This window comes from Lepidochelys olivacea (assembly GCF_965140295.1).
Source record: "Lepidochelys olivacea isolate rLepOli2 genome assembly, chromosome: 1".
In the NCBI taxonomy this organism is placed as follows: domain Eukaryota; kingdom Metazoa; phylum Chordata; order Testudines; family Cheloniidae; genus Lepidochelys; species Lepidochelys olivacea.
The window spans coordinates 128,572,774-128,593,883 of record NC_140411.1 but is presented as its reverse complement, the minus strand read 5'-3'; the positions used below and the strand labels follow the sequence as shown (position 1 = coordinate 128,593,883).

Genomic DNA, 21,110 nt, shown 5'->3' with positions numbered 1-21,110 from the left:
AGTTACAACACAGAATACAAAGTGTATGGTGCTCACTTTATATTTTTGATTACAAATATTTTCACTGTAAAAAAACAAAAGAAATAGTATTTTTCAATTCCCCTAATACAATTCTGTAATGCAATCACTTTATCATGAAAGTTGAACTTATAAATGTAGAATTATGTACAAAAAACCTGCAATAAAAATAAAGCAATATAAATCTTTAGAGCCTACAAGTCCAATCAATCCTACTTCTTGTTCAGCCAATCGCTAAGAGAAATAAGTTTGTTTACATTTGCAGAAGATAATGCTTCCTGATTCTTGTTTATAATGTCACCTGAAAGTCAGAACAGGCATTTGCATGGCACTGTTGTAGCCGGCATCGCAAGATATTTACATGCCAGATGCTCTAATGATTCATATATCCCTTGATGCTTCAACCAGCATTCCGGAGAACATGCATCCATGCAGATGACGGGTTCTGCTCGATAACTATCAAAAGCAGTGAGATCCGAGGCATGTTCATTTTCATCATCTGAGTCAGATGCCACTAGCAGAAGGGTGATTTTCTTTTTTGGTGGTTCGGGTTCTGTAGCTTCCACATCAGAATGTTGCTCTTTTAAGACTTCTGAAAGCATGCTCCACACCTCATCCCTCTCAGATTTTGGAAGGCACTTCAGATTCTTAAATCTTGGGTTGAGTGCTGTTGCTATCTTTAGAAATTTCACATTGGTACCTTCTTTGCATTTTGTCAAATTTGCAGTGAAAGTGTTGTTAAAACTAACAACATGTGCTGGGTCATCATCCGAGACTGCTATAACATGAAATATATGGCAGAATGCAGGTAAAATAGAGCAGGGGACATGCAATTCTTCCCCGAGGAGTTGTCACAAATTTAATTAACACATTATTTTTTTTGAACTGGTGTCATCATGTTGAATCATATTAAAGTAATTCTGTATTAAAATCACAAATGAGTTTAATTCCCCATAGTTTAAATTCTAGGGTATTACTAATTAAGAGGTCTCTTGGTTTTTGGTACTGTTTCTCTTCCCTCTGTGTGTGAAACTTGCAAGCTGCTAATTGTGTTAGTACATTCTAAGTCAGAGTCTGTTCTCAAAGCAATTCTTTGTAACAACTACTACTCACACAGAGAGAGACTCAAAGCAATACTCTGTAATAACAGAAACAGCACCCAGAGACTCCCTGCCCTTTTGTTGTATTCATCTCACTTTAACAATTGTAATTAAAATAGAGATAGAGGATGTATGTGGATGGATGCTTGGTGTGGATAATAACTGAATGATCAGGGAGGTGCCAGCCTAAGAATCCAGTGTCCATCGGCTGAAGAAGACGTCAAGTGGAAATAACCAGAGGACCTCTGGAGGGCAGACTAGAATCCACCCAACAGCCTCAAGGATGGGAGAACCAAAGAAGAAGATAACATCTGGCAGCACGGAGCCATCAGGAATGTGCTGTCTGCTGATTGATTCAGCAACACCATGATGAAGCAATTCCCATAGACTGGCATAGGAAGAAATTCCTATAAAAATGGACTCTAGAAAGTGAGAACTTTTGGGTCTGATTCTGCAAACCAACTTCCAGGAGCATCAGATGAGCATCTGACAGGACACTGCTCCCTCCTCATGTCCAGGCCACCTGGCCAGTGGCTTAGCCTGAACAACTCTAAAGGCTGGTAACTATGATAACAACTTTGCAGAACCTGTGTGTGTATGAATGAATGTGTGAATAAATATGAAATTGAATGGAATATTATAGCTATAACTGCTTACTATGATTCTTTCTGTATTCACAATAAATGTGGTATTTTGCCTTTTCCCCTTTAATAAGATCCTGCTGGTTTTTATTTTATTGGTATAATGATCAGCATGGAAGCATGTCTTCTGGAACGATGGCTGAAGCATGAAGAGTCATATGACTTTTTAGCACATCTGGCACGTAAATATCATGCACCGCCAGCAACAACAGTGCCATGTGAACGCCTGTTCTCACTTTCAGGTGACGTAATTAAGAAGTGGGCTGCATTGTTTCCTGTAAATGTAAACAAACTTGTTTCTCTAAGCAATTGTCTGAACAAGAAAAGAAGTAGGACTGAGTGGACTTATAGGCTACAAAGTTTTATGTTTTGTTTTTGAGTGCAGTTATGTAACCAAAAAACCCCTACATTTGTAAGTTGTTCTTTCATGAGAAAGAGATTGCATTACGGTACTTGTATGAGGTGAATTAAAAAATACTATTTCTTTTGTTTATCGTTTTTTCAGTGCAAATCTTTGTAATCAAATAATATGAAGTGATCACTGTACACATTGTATTCTGTCTTGTAATTGAAATTGATGTATTTGAAATTGTAGAAAAGCATCCAAAATATTAAACAATAGAATATCAATTGAAATTTATTAAACCGTGTGATTAAATATTTTTGAGTTAATCAAGTGAGTTAAGAGCAAATAATTAACAGCCCTGTTTAAAATGCATCTCTCAACTCCGGACTATACATGTTTGACTTATTCACAATGTTCCATAGCACAGTTCTTCTTTGACTGGGTGTGGAAAGGGTTTATCAGGGATTTTTATTGGTAGAACAATGGCATTAGGATTTACTTTGTTTGGGAGAAAAGATGTCAATGGCAGCCCTTCACATCCTTGTTAGAAAAAGACATTAACATCATCAAGCATGGCCCAGAGTTCTGTGCCCTGTTCACCCAGGCTAACTTGTGCTGGGACTGAGAACTGGGAGCTGTACTGGTTTAGTTCTCATTGTCTCAATTTTTCCTTCTGCTAGGCTTTCTCAGGTTCCTGTGTCAGGGAATGAAGCCTTACTTTGCTCAAGTCTCCCACAGACTTAGGAAGAACTAGATGAGCTACTATCCTACTCTTCCTGGGGCTCCCGCAGCCCGTCTGAAAAGCAGATGTAATGGAGCAGCAAAAGCTATTTTTTTAGAGTTAAAAAATTAGAATATTTATGACAGGAGAATACCCTTTTCACATAACTGAAATGTTTTTTTCCCATAGGGAATAATGAAATGAGGGCTTCTTTGCTGCCTGTCTAGAAGGCATTTGTCAATTTTACTTTCTGCCTGTGAATTTGACAAAAGCTCTTTTTCTTGGAGGGCTGATGTGGTGGTGCACCCTGGTTCTGCCTCTTAGCCCTCCACTTCTTGTGCACCCTCCTCCTTCTCCCCCCACCCCTCCCCAGTTTTAAAGCCAGGGAGGCTGAGTGCCCAAGCTCTCTGCCTCTCTGGCCCCGGAGCTAGGGTGTGGAGGCTAAGAGGCGGAGCTGTCTCTGAATTTTTTTGTGGGTAGGGATCTCCATTTTCCATCCAACTCTGCTTTTCTCCCCCTTTCCCTACAATGCAGTGGGCAGGGGGTAGGGTGGTATTGATGCAGCAGAAGCAGTAAGGGAATGATTCCATTTAGAAATTGCAGGATGTCTCTCGGAACACATGTTCAGTTGATACTCCAATACAAACTTTCTTTTTAACACATTTGCTCTTTAGGCCCACAGGTTGGATACCAGTATGGTATTTGGTCTGCTCACTATGGGTGGAAACAAATGTATCTTCACTTTCTAGGATATGCTAGATAATGATCTTGTGTTCAGTACAAAACTTTTTGTGAGACAGTATTTCTAATTTATACTTGCTATTTTATTAATTATTACTACCGTTAGTCTAATGCCATGAGCCCATGATTGAGGATTGTGGCCCCATTGTGCTAAGCATGCTTATGTATGTGTGTGACACACACAAATGTACACAAACTCTCTGTCTCTCGGCCTTTATTATTTGTTGTTGACTTGTACTTAATAGTACCAGCATGTTTTGATCAACCTCTCTCTTCCTTCTGACTTAAATGAGCTGGAATGTATTTCCTCATGTTGCATAGCTTGTTTTTGACTGCTGGGTGTAGTAGTACTACTGAAAAAGCAGTATTTCTCAATTGAAAGAGGAAAGAGTATCGGTAGGATGGGTGTATTTATTGTCAGATTAATATTTGGGAGCAGATGTTTCTTTATAGTAGTGCTTAGAGGCCCTAGTCAAGACTGAGGGTCTCGTTAAAGCTAGTCCCTTTGTCATTGGTGCAGCAGCTACCAACATCCACATCATAATTTTGTTGTGCAAGTCAGGATGGTCTTATGGTTAAGTCATAGGACTGGGTGTCAAAAGATGTGAGTTCTGTTTCTGGCTATGGCACAAACTTCTGGCAAGACACTAAACTTCTCTTCCCAACTTTCCCTAAAGTTAAAATTAGGACGATAATCCTTTACAAGCTCACATTCCAGTTTGTGAAATATCCTTTTGAGAACCTTGAATGGAAGACACTATAGAAGTGCAAGATGATGAGATATGAAACTTCTATTAAGACATGACTTAAATAATGAAAAAAATGGTTTGACTATAGTGTATTTTTCTTCATTTAGACACTTCGTCATAAGCAGTTTTCCAAATTTAGATCACTGTTTATTTTTCATTTGGACTGCACTATGTTGAATACAAAATAGGAACACAGGAATTGTCCTGATAAAGATAAAGAACAGTGGCTCGCTGAATCTGTAATAGTGGCCAGTATCAGATGCTTCAGAGGAATGCACAAGAACCCCTATTACAGACAATTATGGGGAAAACCTACCTACAAAGTGAAGCTTTATTTCTAAGCTTGGCCAGTTAGTTGTTGGCTTGTGCCCTGAAGAGTGAAAGTTTATATCTTGTCTAAGGCAGGGGTGGGTGTCTCTCCCCTACCTGATTTAACTCTGGGAAATCTTATCCATATACCAGTCAAATGCACCTAAAAATCCTACTGAGCTCTTGGTCTTGGAGATATCTTGTGCAATGAAATCCACAAGTTAACTATGCATTATTTTAGAACGCTTCCTTCCTTGAGACTATGGAACAACACCATCTTACAGAATATTTTATTTGTTTTACAAATGATTTATTGGCTCAATATTTAATAAAGACTTTTTTGTTACAGATTTTGGACCTACCATGATGAACGCTTTTTATACATGTTAATGGAATATGTACCTGGAGGAGAACTTTTTAGTTATCTGCGCAACATGGGGCGTTTCAACAACAGCACAGGACTGTTTTACTCTGCAGAGATTATTTGTGCAATAGAATATTTGCACTCCAAAGAAATCGTTTACAGAGACTTAAAACCTGAAAATATATTATTAGATAAAGAAGGGCATATCAAGCTTACAGATTTTGGATTTGCTAAAAAGCTGGTGGATAGGTAAGATTTTTAAAATCACACTTAAAAAGTAAAACAAGTTCGGGTGAGAAGTAATGTTTACTTTCAGTGCTCAGTTTTGCATTCACTCTTAGCGTTGTTGACATTTAAGAGAACCACATTACACCCTTACTACCAGGAGGAAAGTAATACTGAAACAAACTACTGTACAGTAGATAGTATTCAGCAATATTTATAGCAAGTAGCTCCACTGTGGCTAAGGAATAGTTTTCTACAAAACATTATGGATGTTTTTGTGCACTTGATATTTCAGTACTTGCACTGCAAAATGCCAAGTGACTCATGTGAAATGAGCAAACCTTAATATATGAACATCATTGTTAAAATGTGATATTAACCATTCAGATTTAGAAGTAAAAGTTGTTTAACTTTGGAATGCATTATAATTTATTTTCTTGTTACTGTTACATTTTGAGAGACTTTTTGAAAGTAGAGGGGTCAGAGTGCATTTCAGTTTGGATTAAAGAAAATTTGGTAATTCATTAGCATATTGTATTATTGAAATACAATTACGAAAAAGCTTAGACTGAAGGCATAATGACAGTTTCATTGAAAAATCTTATGGCCCATACCATCTCCCCTGTAGATATGCTGCTGTATATGTTTCGTGAAACACATCTATTGCCTTTCTCTGGTAGAAAGGGGTAGTTGTTTGCTGATCATGTAAGGGTGAAGTCTGAATAGTGTATCTTGTATCTCTTGGTCTATCCATAAACCTTGGAAAGATGGTAATGGGCACAGTGTAAAAGAATATATTTAGGTGTTATTTGGGAGGAAAGGGGAGGTGGTTGTTAGCCATGTGAGGATGAATTTAAGAAGGAACAACTTAAACTGAATATTAGAGAAAAATCCATGACAATGAGGACTCTGTTGGCCTGCAGGGTAAGGGAAACCCCATTTGATTTGGATGCTAAAAACTAGACTGGATCATATACTAATGCTAACAATATTACACAAACTTGATGAGAGATTATGCTGATCTCTATGATCACTTTTCTTCTACTTTAGCATATGTGGGGATTTTACAAAGGGGACCCAAATGGAAGTGGCTCAGCTGCAGCTACCCTAACATATACCTTTAAAGTGACAAAAACAGGACATGGCAGGCTGAATCAAAACAGCAAGGTCACTTGGGAAACAAACTTTTGCTTGCATCTTTCCAATCGTGTGCTGACTAAAGATGATGCTGGTTGGGCATAACCTCAGTTGACTGGTGTTTTGTTATTTATAAAAGATTCTTCCAACTCTTGTGAACACCTAAAACACATTGAGGCTAAAGATCAAATATGTGTTTGATTCTGTCTTAATTCAGTTAAAGCTGGGCATATATGAAATCTAGTAGCTCTTATTTGTAAAAAATGAATGAATCTCATGTGTTGAGGTTGTCCTGAAATAGTAAAGGTTCTTAAACATTGGAGGTCAGGTTTGTGATAAAGTGAGGTTAATTTTAATTTCTGAGCACCACATTTCACTGGATTGTCTGGATTTGTTTTACATTAATAATATAGAAATGATTGCTCCTTTCCTGCCTGAATAAATTTAACTTAAACATTGTTTTGAATGGAAGATCTTTAATGACTGTCTTAATAGACATTATGGAGACAGTACCTGATTTACACAAGTGATTATAACCCGGTGGCGATTCTTATTTCAGAAACTCATAAAACTTCAATTCACTGAATTCTGTTAACTAACCAGAAACAAACCTTTATTGCATGTAGTAAATTATTTGGCACTATTGTATTTGGCACTAATTCCCATGATTTTGTTTATAAATGTAGATACTGCCACTTAGTGACTGATCTAAATTTGGTGTTTGGGGTGGTTAAGTATAATGGATATAACTCAGCATCAACAGTGTGACTGAACAATATACATTGATTTTAGCAATTTAAAATCCAGAACAAAGGGAAAGTGGGTTAATTTAAATATATTCTGTAATATTATACTGTAATACCTCTCCTGTATTTTGTATACTGTTTACATTTTCTGTCCTATTTCAGAAAAGTAGTTGATAAGATTATAGTCTGGCACCTTGCATTAGGTTGGACTTGAGTATGGTAGAGTGGTGTGTAATTTATAGCTACTCCAACTGTAAAAGAGATAAGGAGAGTAATAAAAAGTACGCTCTTCAGCAATGGGGGATGGTATTTACCAGCCACAAATAGTAATTTATCATACCCATGCTGCTAGTTGTAATCTCCTTCTGGTGGTTAAATATTATTCTCCCTTCGTATTATTGTGAATTTAAAATGACTACAATTTCTTTTACTATATATCGGGGTGGGCAAACTATGGCCCATGGGCTGGATCTGGCCCGACAGGGCTTTGGATACAGCCTGTGGGATTACCAGCCCTGCGCTGCTCCTGGAAGTGGCTGGCACCGCAGCCCTGGGGGGTTGGGGGGGGAGAGAGAAGGCTCTGTGCACTGCCCTCGCCTGCAGGAACCGCCCCCTGCAGCTCCCATTGGCCGGGAATGGGGAACTGCGGCCAATGGGAGCTTCGGGGGAGGTACCTGCAGGCATGGGCAGCACGTGGAGCCCTCTGCCCCCCCACCCACCGGGGCTGCAGGGACATGGTGCCGGCAGCTTCCAGGAGCAGCAAGGGGCCAGGGCAGGCAGGGAGCCTGCCTTAGCCCCGCTGCGCGCCACAGCCACCCCAGAGCCATTCAAGGTAAGCGGCGCCAGGCCAGAGCCTGCACCCCAATCCCTCCTGCACTCCGCACCCCAACCCCATGCCTTGAGCCCCCTGCCACACCCCACACCTCTCCTCCTGTACCCCTGCGCTGAGCCTCTTCCCACACCCCAGCCCCCTGCCCTGAGCCCCTTCTCGCACACCGCACTCCCTCTTGCACCCCAGCCCGCTGTCCTGAGCCCCTGCCGCACCCCTCCCGGACCCCAACTCCCTGCTGTGAGCCCCCACTGCACCCTTCCTGCACCCCAACCCCCTGACCTGAGCCTCCTGCCGCACCCCAACCGCAGCCCTACATTCATGGCCCTGCATGAAATTTCCCTACCCAGATACGGCCCTCCGGCCAAAATGTTTGCCCACCACTGCTATATATTAGTGTGCATCTATAAAACCAGAGCTATCGTAACACAGTTGATTGCAGAGAAGTAGTGGCTTTATAGCTATATAATGTATTATGTATTATTGTGCATCTATAAAAAGGGAGAGCTTTCCTAATACAATTGCAGAGACGTAGTGGCTACATAGCTATAATATTTTAAATTTATAGAGCACTTACCCTAAGGTAGGAGCTGTACAAAAATATAAATACAACCATTCAAAACTCTGAAAACTAACACAGCTGCTACAAAGAAACTGCCCAGGCCAGGTTATACATCAAAGCAGAAGTACCTCAAGATTATCTGTGGTGTTTCTCTCCTCCCTCAAAAAGGAATTAAACAGAATTATACCATTCCTAGTGCTTGTACCCTGGCCTTTAGATTATTCTATTACTTACATTGACATCTTTCTAAGGATTAGAATGCCTTATAAAACATGACAAGCTTGTGTATCACTGGTTCACACTTCATAATGTTTGCATGTAAAGATTATTCCCTTTCAAAAATGGCAAAAATGTCAGTTTATTGATATTTCCTCTTAAATGCCTGAAGTAAATTGCTGTCAAAGTATTCTAAAAAAGGAGTAATTAAGATTAATGGTTCAGGAGGGTATCATTTTAACATGAAATGTGACGATTTCTCACTCTTCTGTTCCCTTTAGTTTGTGGGTTACTTCATTTTTTTTTTTTTCCCCGTCATTCCTACCTTTGGCCGAATGAGTTGGCTGCCACAGGCCAGGTCGTAACAAGCCCATGTGCAGCATACAGAAGATAAATGAGCCCACACAGAGTTCCCCACCGTGCCTTGGTTTAAACAGTTGCAGTTTCTATATTCAAATGAGCACAAGGTCTGCTGCTTTGGTAAGCCGAAAAGGGTGGAGAATGTCATCCCAGGAAATAACAAGAAGACGTGGGCCAGGTTAAACCCTCCCAAATCCTCTCACTGATTGTCAGGTCACAACGTGTAAGGGAGCAAATTGTGCCAGTCTCCGTGATTGCGCAATCTGCACTGTCCTTCCTGTACGCATAGCTTCTCGGGTCTACCTGAGCTTTCCATGGAGCGAGGCAGCTCCATATTACGCTTTCTCCCTAAAATAGCAATTTTTCAGTCTGTGAATGATAAGGTGGTGGTTTCTGACAGGTAAGATTTTTCTTTAGTTTTCTATTTTCTCCTGCTTCTTTTCTCCAACCGTCCTTAGAAAACAAGGAGCTATCTCTTTTCTGCTTCTTTTATGTTTACTTGTCCTCTTTTCTTCCTTCTCTATCACTCACTGTTTTCTTCCAATTTTCCGCTTCATGTGGGTGGCTTCCTCCAAAGTAGTGTGTCCTCACTTCACTTCCTGATTATCTTTTTTTCGCTCTTGTTCTCTCACCCAGGACTAAACGTACTTTTGAGATTAAGTGCCTAGATATCAACAGGCATGTGATTAGGAACATATATTCCAATTACCTCAAAAGCAAGAGTGGGAAAATGGGAAGAGATAAAAGGAGAAAAGAGAGGAAGATACAGAAGCATCAGCAATAGCCTGAAGAAGAGAATGAGCATATAAAAGTCCCATATTGGTTTTAATTTCATTCATGTGCGGTTTTTAGTGGACACAACACCTATTTTAAGCTATTACTTCTATACACCATTTTCCTATTTCTCTTGCTGTCTCACTCCTTTCTGTACTGCTCTCCCTCAGATGCCTTCCCTGAAAACATGGAGAAAATGAGCTTAAGTTTTGGAAAAGACTGCTAATACTCCATCCAATGCAGGGTTTCACTCAAGATTTTAAGAAATGGCTTTGGAGCAAGCCATCACAACATTTCAAGGTGTAGGGAAATGTTTTACATGGTAGAAATTTTAGATAATTTAGCTATTTGTTTCCTTCTAGTGTTTTAACCTAAGTTAAAGGTGAGGAAAGCGTTCAGGGAAGTCAAGGTACTTCAGTTAGTGTGGTGAAGTCAGCATCATTAAAGTTTTTGGAGTATTCTTGCTCCAGCACAATAGATGTTTAATCCCAAGCCACAACTGGCCCATAGAATGTGATTTATTTGAGCAGAACTTTTGTAACAACTTTAATTTCCAATACTGTTTGAAACCGGTGAAAATAATATTAATACTACTAAGATGTTTTTGGAGACACCCACACAATACTTCTGTGCAAAATTAAGTTATTATTTTGTAGATTACAATTAGCAGTTTGTTTCTCAGTTGATGGAAGCACCACAATAAGAATAATGTATCTGCCTGAGTTGAGGTGAAGGATATGTTTAATATATCTCAATCATTATTGTTTGCACATACCTTGATCCTGCTACAAATACAGACCAATGAAATTCTACATGGACATGATTTGCCTGTGCAGAACAGTTATAACTCAGGACCCCAATCCTCTAAAGGACCCAATCAAACTTCCATTTAAATCAATGGATAGATTCCCATTGACTTCATCATGAAATTAACTGAATTCTAAATTCATTGGGTTAGGGACTACTATTCTACCTATCTGTAAAGTGCTCTTGCTCTCTCACTGTAGAAATGAGTGCTCTTGCTCTCTCACTGTAGAAATGAGTGTCTTACAGGGCAAAGTATATAAGAGCTGGGGATAAAGCATTGTCAGCTGAGGGAATCTGGGTATGGAATGAACTTCCAAAGGACATTCGGTAAATCCAGTGTCTGACCATCTTCAGGAAACACTATTAAATTCTTTTTGAAGGGTTTGAAAAATCCTTTACGTTGTTGCAAGAATGATACTAACAATATAGATACCCCACCTAGGCACCCGACCCTCCCTCCCCCCCAAAAATAAAATAAACCAAACCCCTTCCTCCTATACAGCCCCACCCAAGTAAACCTTGACATCCACTGAGGACTTGGCTATTCCTCTGCTGACTTTCAGTAAACACATTCGGATACTACGGTGATGGGAGCCAGCATAAAACCCTACAATCTTAATTATCTAATATTTTGACTTGTTTAGTTATAGTTAGGGCTGTCAATTTATTGCAGTTTTAATCGCACTATTAAACAATAGAATACCAATTGAAATGTATTAAATATTTTTGGATGTTGTTCTACATTTTCAAATATATTCATTTCAATTACAACACAGAATAAGTGTACACTGCTCACTTTATTATTTTTTATTACAAATATTTGCACTGTAAAAAACAAAAGAAATAGTATTTTTCAATTCACCTCATAAATGTACTCTAGTACAATCTCTTTATTGTGAAAGTGCAACTTACAAATGCAGATTTTTTTGTTAAATAACTGCACTCAAAACAAAACAATACAAAACCTTAGGGCCTACAAGTCCATTCAGTCCTCCTACGTATACAGTCAATCGCTAAAACAAACAAGTTTATTTACATTTACAGAAGATAATACTGCCCACTTCTCATTTATAATGGCACCAGAAAGTTAGAACAGGCATTCACATGGGACTTTTGTAGCCGGCATTGCATGGTATTTACGTGCCAGATATGCTAAACATTTGTATGCCCCTTCATGCTTCGGCCACCATTCCAGAGTACACTTTTCCATGCTGATGATGCTCATTAAAGAAATAATGTGTTAATTAAATTTGTGACTAACTTAGGGGAGAACTGGAGGAGAATTGTATGTCTCTGGCTCTCTCTCAAGCGCATTCTGCCACATATTTCATGTTACAGCAGTCTCAGATGATGACTCAGCACATATTGTTCATTTTAAGAACACTTTCGCTGCATATTTGACAAAATGTAAAGAAGGGTTTTACATTTTTACCAATGTGAGATTTCTAAAGATAGCAATAGCACTTGACCCAAGGTTTAAGAATCTGAAGTGCCTTCCAAAATCTGAGGGATGAGGTGTCGAGCATGGTTTCAGAAGTATTAAAAGAGCAACACTCTCTTATGCGAAAACTACAGAACCCGAACCACCAAAAAAGAAAATCAACCTTTTGCTGGTGACATCTGACTCAGATGATGAAAATGAACATGCGTTGATCTGCACTGCTTTGGATTGTTATACAGCAGAACCCATCAGCAGCATGGACATATGTCCTCTGGAATGGTGGTTGAAGCATGAAGGGACATACAAATGTTTAGCGCATCTGGCATGTAAATATCTTGCATCGCTGGCTACAACAGTGCCATGCGAAAACCAGTTCTTACTTTTAGGTGACGTGAACAAGAAGCAGGCAGCATTATCTCCCGCAAATGTAAACAAACTTATTTGTCTGAGCGATTGGCTGAACAAGAAATAGGACTGAATGGACCTGTAGGCTCTAAAGTTTTACATTGTTTTATTTTTGAATGCAGTTGTTTTTGGTACATAATTCTATATTTGTAAGTTCAACTTTCATGATCGAGGTTGCACTACAGTACTTGTGTTAGATGAATTGAAAAATACTATTTCTTTTGTTTTTAACAGTGCAAATATTTGTAATAAATAAATATCAAGTGAGCCCTGTACGCTTCGTATTCTGTTATAATTGAAATCAATATATTTGAAAATGTAGAAAACATCCAAAAATATTTAAATAAATGGTATTCTATTAATAGTGTGTTTAATTGTGATTTTTTTTTAATCACTTGTCGGCCCTAGTTCTAGTTGAATACATTTTGCTTAGACAAGCTGGGCAAAGCCTTTTCTGATAGCTTAAAGTTTTAAGAACAAGACTAGATGCACATTGTTATGAAAATACAGCTGCAATCAATGTTCCCTCTAACTTTTTATATCCGTGTGCAGAATTAATTTTGCTATGTGCACCAATAGGGAGGTGATGTGTGGCGGGGGTGGGGCTGAGGGCTTTGGAGTGTGGGTGGGGGCTCAGGGCTGGGGCAGAGGGTTGCGGTGTGTGTGGGGTGTTGAGTGCTCTGGCTGGGGGTGCTGGGATGCAGGAGGGGGCTCAGAGCTGGGGCAGAGGGTTGCAGGGTCAGGGGGTGAGCGTTTTGGCTGCGAGTGCAGGCTCTGAGGCAGGGTTTGGGGTGCAGGCTGCCCCAGGGCTGTGGTAGGGGGGAGAGGATTCCCCCCAACCTTCTCTTGCCCCAGTAGCCCAGGGCTGGGGGAGTGGCACCACTTTCTCTCTCTTCTCTTCCCCAACCCCTCCCTCCTTCCCCCCCCCCCCCCCCAGCAATGGCAGGAGAGAGAGAAGAGGGATGAATGGGGGAGAGAGAGAAAGAGGTGCCTCTCCCCCCAGCCCTGGGCTACTGGGGTAAGAGAGGGTTGGGGGAAATCCTCTCTCCCTACCATAGCCCCAGGGCAAGTCTGCAGGGCCCCCTGATAGCCTGCTGCGCCACTGCACAGCTTAGTGGGAATTTAAGCTACAATCCTACACAAGACAATTTCCATGCCCTTCGGTTTCCTGCTTTATTTTAATTCCTACCTTGTGAACCTAAGATATAAAAAATCTTGTAGTGTTTTAAAATAATTTGTCTACTCCATTAAAGATTAATTGCCTTTCTGCTTCAGTTATATTTTCAGAGAAAACAGAAGCATGCAGTCAATAAATATTCTGTAAGGCTGGTCACTTTTCCCAGAACTTTTGTGTGGGGGAGGGGCTTTCCATTTATGAACTTGGTGAACTTTATTATTGATCTCAGCAGAGCAACTTGAGTTTTTTTTAAAAATTATCAAATTATTTACGTTCCTGAAACATGGAATGAATGTATTTTATAAATCTAGAAAAATAAAAAGGTAAAAGCACAAGTATATCCAGAAGAATGCCGTGTGAGAAAAATAGATACGCTAATGATTCCAGTGGGACGAAGAGTTAACACACTCGCCTGCAAATGTGTGTGGGCAATCAGTTAACATAAGTAGTTTGTGATAAAATTAGCAGTCAAAACAGGTGGCCTGTTAGGTAGTAGTAAAACCCAATAGTCCTGTTTGACCAGGTACTCCCTAATTATATTTCCCTACACTTGTCATTTTCCTTTCGCAAGTTGAGTAATTTTATCCATTACTAAACTGTCAAGTAGTTAAGGAAACAGCTCATTTTAATCTTATTGTTAGCAGTAAGATATGTAATCTTTTGTGCACTGGAAGCAATGCTCTAATATTTCATAAGGCCTCTTCTATCTGAAAAATCTGGCCACAAATAAGTTGTGAAGGTCAGAATCCAAGAAGATTCCAGCTCCCTTCTGTGCTGCATGCGTTGTTTTCTGTCCATAAAGTCCATAGCCAGAGGCTAGAATCTGGCTCAGTAGCACTTGACAAATTAATGTGAATGAAAAATCAAACCCTAAAATGATATGGTTCTGTTTTTTATTTGTTTTGAAATTTTCATTTTTTAAGACTGATTGCATACCTTGTAATGCATTTATAGTCCTCTTTCAGGCTACTGCTAGATGGCACTAGTGTGTAAAGCAGGGTTGTGTCTGGGTATTTGTATGTATTAGATTGTATTTTCTAATCATCAGACATTTTCCAAATTTTAAAAATAATACCCCAAGCTTCTTATGGTAAAAACTGAAGGAGTACCTTCAGGCTAATGAACAGTTTCAAGAAATGCTGGGCATGTAGAGGAGTGTGTTTGAAAATGTATTCTGACAGTTCTGTTGGAGCAAAACATCTTTAACTTTTGCCACATTTAAAAAAATATCAAACTTAAACTCCTACAGTAGGAGCCTGCTTTTAAAGGATTGCCTCAACAGTTTTTTCCTTTCTCATAAACACCCAATTTAAAATCTCAGGCCTGACTCTTAAAACACTCCCCGGCCCCGAGATATAGCCAATGTATAGTTTTGTTTTGTTTTGTTTTGTTTTGTTTTTTTGGGGGGGGAGATATGTTTTTTTATATCAAATGCAGCTATAGTGGTGGGATACAAAGCTTTGAAATGATTTTTCTCATTAATTCTAGGAGTACTTTTTGTCAAAATTTGACAAGGAGTAAGACTACATACCTCTTCTGTGATGCAGATGCCCCTTATTCCCATTTCAACTCAAGAATATTCTTTAAGGCTTTATCTTTTGACTCCTTCATTTGAGGGAAGTGCAGGTCTTCAAAAATGAAAACAGGATTTTTATTTTCACACTTAAAAAGAATCTCAAGATAGTAAAGCCAGTGAAACTCTGAAAGAGATGCGGCAACGATGTTTCACAGAGAACAGTTCGGCGTTCTAGTTCATTACAACAATTAGTTATCTATTGTATATAACATAGACAGCTGAATTACCACTTAATAACATTCCTTAATAATAGTGCGTAACCTTGGATAGTAAAGATACATTTTGAATGGCTAGAAATGTATCCTAACAAAACAATAAATGAGCCCTGAGTCAAAGCAGAAAGTTAAATGTGTGTGTATATGTAATATACTATAATATAAGTGTTTGCTTGAATTACATTGCAGAGCGTTTAAATTTTAGCAGACCTGTGTATCTGCGGAGAGAGGATATTCCAATAATTCTTGCGACAATAAATATTTCTAAGTAAACTGAGCTTTAAAAAGTAATCAAACACAAGTTTGATGGATCCCTATTGATTTTTAGACTGGAACAAAGTTCAAAGCAGTATAGTTTAGTGCAGTGGTTTCCAATCTTTTTACGAACAAGATCACTTTTCGAACTTAAGATCAACCCAGGATCTATCTACCCTGCCGCTGCCCCGAGGCCCCGCCCCTGCTCACTCCATTCCCCCCAACCTCCGTCACTCTGTCTCCCACATCCTCACTCGCTTTTACCAGGCTGGGGCAGGGCATTGGGGTGCAGGAGGAGGTGCAGGCTCTGGGCTGGAGCCGAGGGGTTCGGAGTGTGGGAGGGGTCTCTGGGCTGAGTCTGGGGCAGGGGGTTGGGGTGCAGGAGTGAGGGGTGCAAGCTCTAGGAGGGGCTTTGGGTGCTGGCATCGTATGGTCACACTGCACCTAATCTCATAGAATCCACTGGACAATTCATGAGTTTTACTTTTTATTAGTGCCATTTATGGTTTATAGATCCAAAACCCTTTCGGATTTCGGGATTGTTGCAAATCAGTGTAACATTCTCAACTGTGGGGTGTGCATTGGCTGAGCCTGGGGTAGGGAGCTGGGGTACAGGAGTGAGGGGTGCAAGCCCTAGGAGGGAGTTTGGCTGCAGGAGCAGGCTCCGGGCTGGTGCAGGGTATTGGGGTGCAAGATCAGATGAGGGGTGTGGGCTCTGGGGGGAGTTTGTGTGCAGGAGGGGGTTCCAGGCTGGGGCACGGTGTTGTGGTGTGGGAGGGGGTGCAGGGTATGGGAGGGAGCTCTGGCACGAGTCCTTCAGATGTGTTTAAAAGGGAGGGCTGGGATTCTGCTGAAAGTTGTCATTTCCAGACACACGGGGAGCCTTAAATAGCCTCAGGGGTAGGGTTGTAGCACACTGATGACTAGCAGAGATCAGAGTACAAAATTAAATACTGAATCAGAAGATTCAAGATGGGTTTTGTCAATGGCTGGAGCTTACTGGAGGTTTTAGCAGTATTACACAAACAACTCATTGCCGCCATGCACAATGCTGAAGTTACTACTATTGCTATTCTTAGTATTACTAATACTATTCTTGACTGACCAAAAGTGCCTGCATTTTAGAGGTTTTTAAGGTCAGGCTTGACAAAGCCCTGGCTGGGATGATTTCGTTGGGGATTGACCCTGCTTTGAGCAGGGAGTTGGACTAGGTGACCTCCCTGAGGTCCCTTCCAACCCTGATATTCTATGATTGTACAGGTGACTCGGACTCAGGACTACAGCACACTATAAGGAACATAATTTTAAATTGTCTAAAAAGTTATTTATTTACTGCATATTTAAGCTAATTTGGAGAACTTTGGCTTTTGAGAAAACTACAAAAGATGCATTTCTATATGAGCTGCAAGCTTTGTGGGTTGGCATGGTGGATGCAGTCTTCAGGAGTAGATGAAAGCTGTGTACTTTACTGATTTTTTTTTTTTTGCCTATTTCTCTCTTTTTTTCTTACAAAATATGTTAAATTCTAATTATAAATATTGGAAATGTCCTAGCATGAAAATAAGATGCATACATAGGAATGTGAATGGATAGATAGAATGAACAACATGATTCTAAAAATCTTCAGCTCTGGGCTGGGTGTTTGGGTGCAGGCAGGGGTGCAAGGTGCAGGCTCCAGCTTGGAGGCATTTACCACAGGCGGCTCCTGGTCTGCAGCTCAGAGGGCTCAGACAGACTGCCTGCCATGGCCCAATGCTGCTCCCAGAAGTGGCTGGCTGCTGACACGTCTCTGCATGCGGCCCCCGGGGGTGAGGGGAGTAGCGGGTATCTGTGCACTGCCTGTGCCTGCAAGAACCGTCCCACTGCTCTCATTGGCCGGGAGCCAGCCAATGGGAGCTACAGGGGTGGGGGCAGTGTGCAAAGCCACCGCACCCCCCCCCCCACTCCCTTTCCCCAGGGCGCAGAAACATGCCCGCAGCCAGGCACTTTCGGGAGCAGCATGGGGCCATGGCAGGCAGCCTGACGGCCTGAGCCCGCTGCGCCGCTGGACTTTTAGCCCCGGAGATCGCGATCGACTGTCTGAGGCTCCAGGATCAACCAGTCGATTGCAATCGATGGGTTCGTGACCACTGGTCTAGTGAATAGAGCACTGTGCTGGGAATCAGGAAACCTGGTTTCTATTCCTATCTTTATCACTAACCTCCTGTTTGACCCTGAGAAAGACATTTCATTTTCCTGTTCCTGTTTGACCCTGAGAAAGTCATTTCACTTTCCGATGCCTCTGTTATGGGAGTTCAGAGTAGATAATTTACAGTGGCCTTTCCTGACTTTGTATGAAATGATTAAGAACAGCAGTATTCTTGACTTGCCACTTGTAATATACATTTAGAGCTTTGTGAACTTGACTGTTCCAAACGTTAGTTTGCCTACAGTATTAATTTTAATTATAGTTGCAATCCAGCCCTTTAAAACAGTAAGTGAAAGTTTAGATGTTATGTTTTTGTTGGTTCATTTCTCTTAGAACATGGACTTTGTGTGGCACACCAGAATACCTTGCACCAGAAGTGATACAGAGTAAAGGTCATGGAAGAGCCGTGGACTGGTGGGCTCTAGGAATTCTGATATTTGAGATGCTGTCGGGGTAAGTGTTTCTCTAGTGATACTAAGTACATAACTTTCACTCTATTTCAGTATTCCGAATAACAAGTTTGAAATATCTTGGGTATATGTTATGTCTATTACTAATTAGATTATCTTGTCTTTCTGTGAAGAAAAGAATTGAGAGCCTATGAGAGAGACCGCAAAGATGTACCCAATTAGGAAGGCAAAATAATTTAGCCATACAACTCCCAGTAACCTGACTGGAGATTCTGCAGCAAAATCCCAGTTTACAGTTATGAAAATATTCTGCTCAAAATTCTGCAATTATATATTCTCCCATCATGGAGTTCAGTTTGAACCTCTGTAAAATATTAATAATCTGTTATACCTTTCTCAAAGGTTGAGCATCCTGCAAACTAGCACTGTAACTTGTCTGTTTGGCAATTCTTTGAAGAGAAGTGAGCAAGCTTCATAAAGGGTAACTCACCTGATTCACAGTTCAAGAATTAAGAAAATATATGTATATATTTAAACATGTTTCTCTTTTTTCCTTAAAAAAAAAAAAAAAACAGTGGTATGATCAAACTTAATTATTTTCTACCCTCTCACTCCAACTTATATTTCAGTTGGAGGCTTAGTTTTTTTGACAGAAGTTTAGATTTTGTGCATGGACTGTTCTTGCGCAGAGAGAGGCTACTAGTTTGCTCTAAAGAGCCTGGTATAACTTTAAGACTGAGACTTTAACTACTATATCAAAAACCTCTCCTATCTTATTGAAGTTTGAACATGGAGAATGGAAAGCAGATTCTGCATTATTTTATTTTGTTCACTCTGTTATGGTTCTTTATTTCTCTGGATGAAATGTTTATTACAAGCACAGTAAATTCCAAAAAGGTGCAGGGGAATAAGAAGAGGGGTAAAAAAGCAAAAGCCATCGGGATTATTTCTTGAGTTCATATGCTTATCAACTTTATTTCCAGCAATATTTTGGGATTCACTAGATGGCAGTGTTCTCAGTAGACAAACTTAAAATCTTTGCCACTAAAGAAAGATTTCTTGGCATTTCAAATACATTCATTTAAGTATTTGAGTTAAATATTAACTAGAAAAATTAAAACTCTTATGTTGTCGGGTTTTTAATCAATGGAATTTTTAAAATGAAAAATAAAAAAGGAAAATGAATATAGTTCTTCCTGTTACAGCTATTTGATTACACTGAAAATAAAAGCCCAATTGAGTATTTCTTGTATATTATATGTAAAGACTTTAAAAATGTTTTTAAAAACTATACCTTTCCTGGTATGTGCGCTGCATGTCTGCTGAAAGTGTACTAGGAAAAAAAAGTGAGGACTGATGGAATTTTATGACTAATGCTGCCATACAGCAGTATAAAAGGGTCTCTCTTTGGGCCGCACATGTGTCTTGTGCCTCTTTGTGCTCCTGTACAAGGGTATGAAGAGTAGAATGGCTGTAACCCACCCTTATTTCCCATTTACCACCTGTGGCAGCAGGACTGAACCCAGCGAGCATCAGACCTACCACTGTCTTCCGAGACTTTAAACAGGTTCTTTTTCAACCTTTTAGGAGACAAAATCTTCTCATACTTCCATTCCACAGCTCCCCCATGAAAAAAAAAAAATAAAGAAAATCCAAACTAAGACACAACCTGGTATTCTAGCAGGGCGAGGCACGTCACACCAACTGCCTTGCCTTCATGGTGGAATCTAAAACTTCAGGATTCAAACCCTGCCTATCCTGCGATGGATTGATCCCCTTCAGGAACAGACATAGGTGATACCTCTTCTGCCTAATGTCAAATATTGGTTACTTTAACAAGTTAGATGTGTCAATCTGTAGTCATTTCATCAGTTATGTTGCCAAATGAAAATTCCCTTTTAATGAAGGGATATTGGCATGAATTTTGAGTTGTTTTTATTGGGTAGCTCGACATGATACTGGAGCTTACCTAAATAGACAGGGCAGTAGGTTATCTACCATTCTTTTTTCCTACAGCTGTCAGCACTTGGATTTGTTATCCTTTTTTTTTATGGGGGGGAGAGGCAGATGTGTCTATAGTACCTTTTTAGTGACAAAATCCATATTTAATCCTATGAGATTGATTTCAATGCCATCCAATGGATCAGTCAACAAAGCGAGTGGTTCACCACTGTCTTTCTACAGAAATTTTCAGCACCACAACATGCCTATGATTAAGGCTAATATTTTGTCATGGATATTTTTAGTAAAAGTCACGGACAGGTCACGGGCAATAAAGAAAAATTCACAGAAGCCCATAACCTGTCTCTCACTTACTAAAAATATCAATGATGAAATGCGGCGGCAGCTGAAGGTGCTGCCGGGGTCCCCCTTACTCCCTGCGGCAGCAGCCGGGGAGCTCCTGGGGTACACCCACTGCCCATGACGGCAGGGGTACCTTACCGCTCCCTGCTGCTGCGGGAGGCGGTAGGGCCCTGCAGCTCCCAGCTGCCAGAGCTGAAGTCCTGGAGGTCTTTGTAAGTCATGGATTCCGTGACTTCGGCAACCTCTGTGACAAAATCATAGCCTTACCTATAATCTATAAGCTGGGAAGGAGGCAGTTGTGTTTTCATTTGTGTTCGTGCTAAACACAGTCTAAAATGTAAATTTATAAGGTGTTTCCTAGCACAAAACCTTTGTTCTCTTGCATAAAGTCTGTTCACTCTGCAAAATCACTGCACAGTTTTATACAGCTAGGGTCATCAAACTCTTTAATATGTGCCTCAAGCCAGGTCTGAATGTAATATTTCATGAATGAA

The 21,110-nt window shown here is 40.2% G+C and overlaps 1 protein-coding gene across 1 annotated transcript in view; it reads left to right on the top strand.

The window, feature by feature from the left end:
* PRKX (protein kinase cAMP-dependent X-linked catalytic subunit) overlaps nucleotides 1–21,110 on the top strand; it is a 116,847-nt gene that overhangs the window by 65,802 nt on the left and 29,935 nt on the right. The window contains exons 3-4 of the mRNA XM_084613056.1: nucleotides 4,975–5,238; nucleotides 18,236–18,355. Of these exons, the coding sequence (XP_084469182.1) occupies nucleotides 4,975–5,238; nucleotides 18,236–18,355 (384 nt within the window). The remainder of the gene's footprint in view (nucleotides 1–4,974; nucleotides 5,239–18,235; nucleotides 18,356–21,110) is intronic.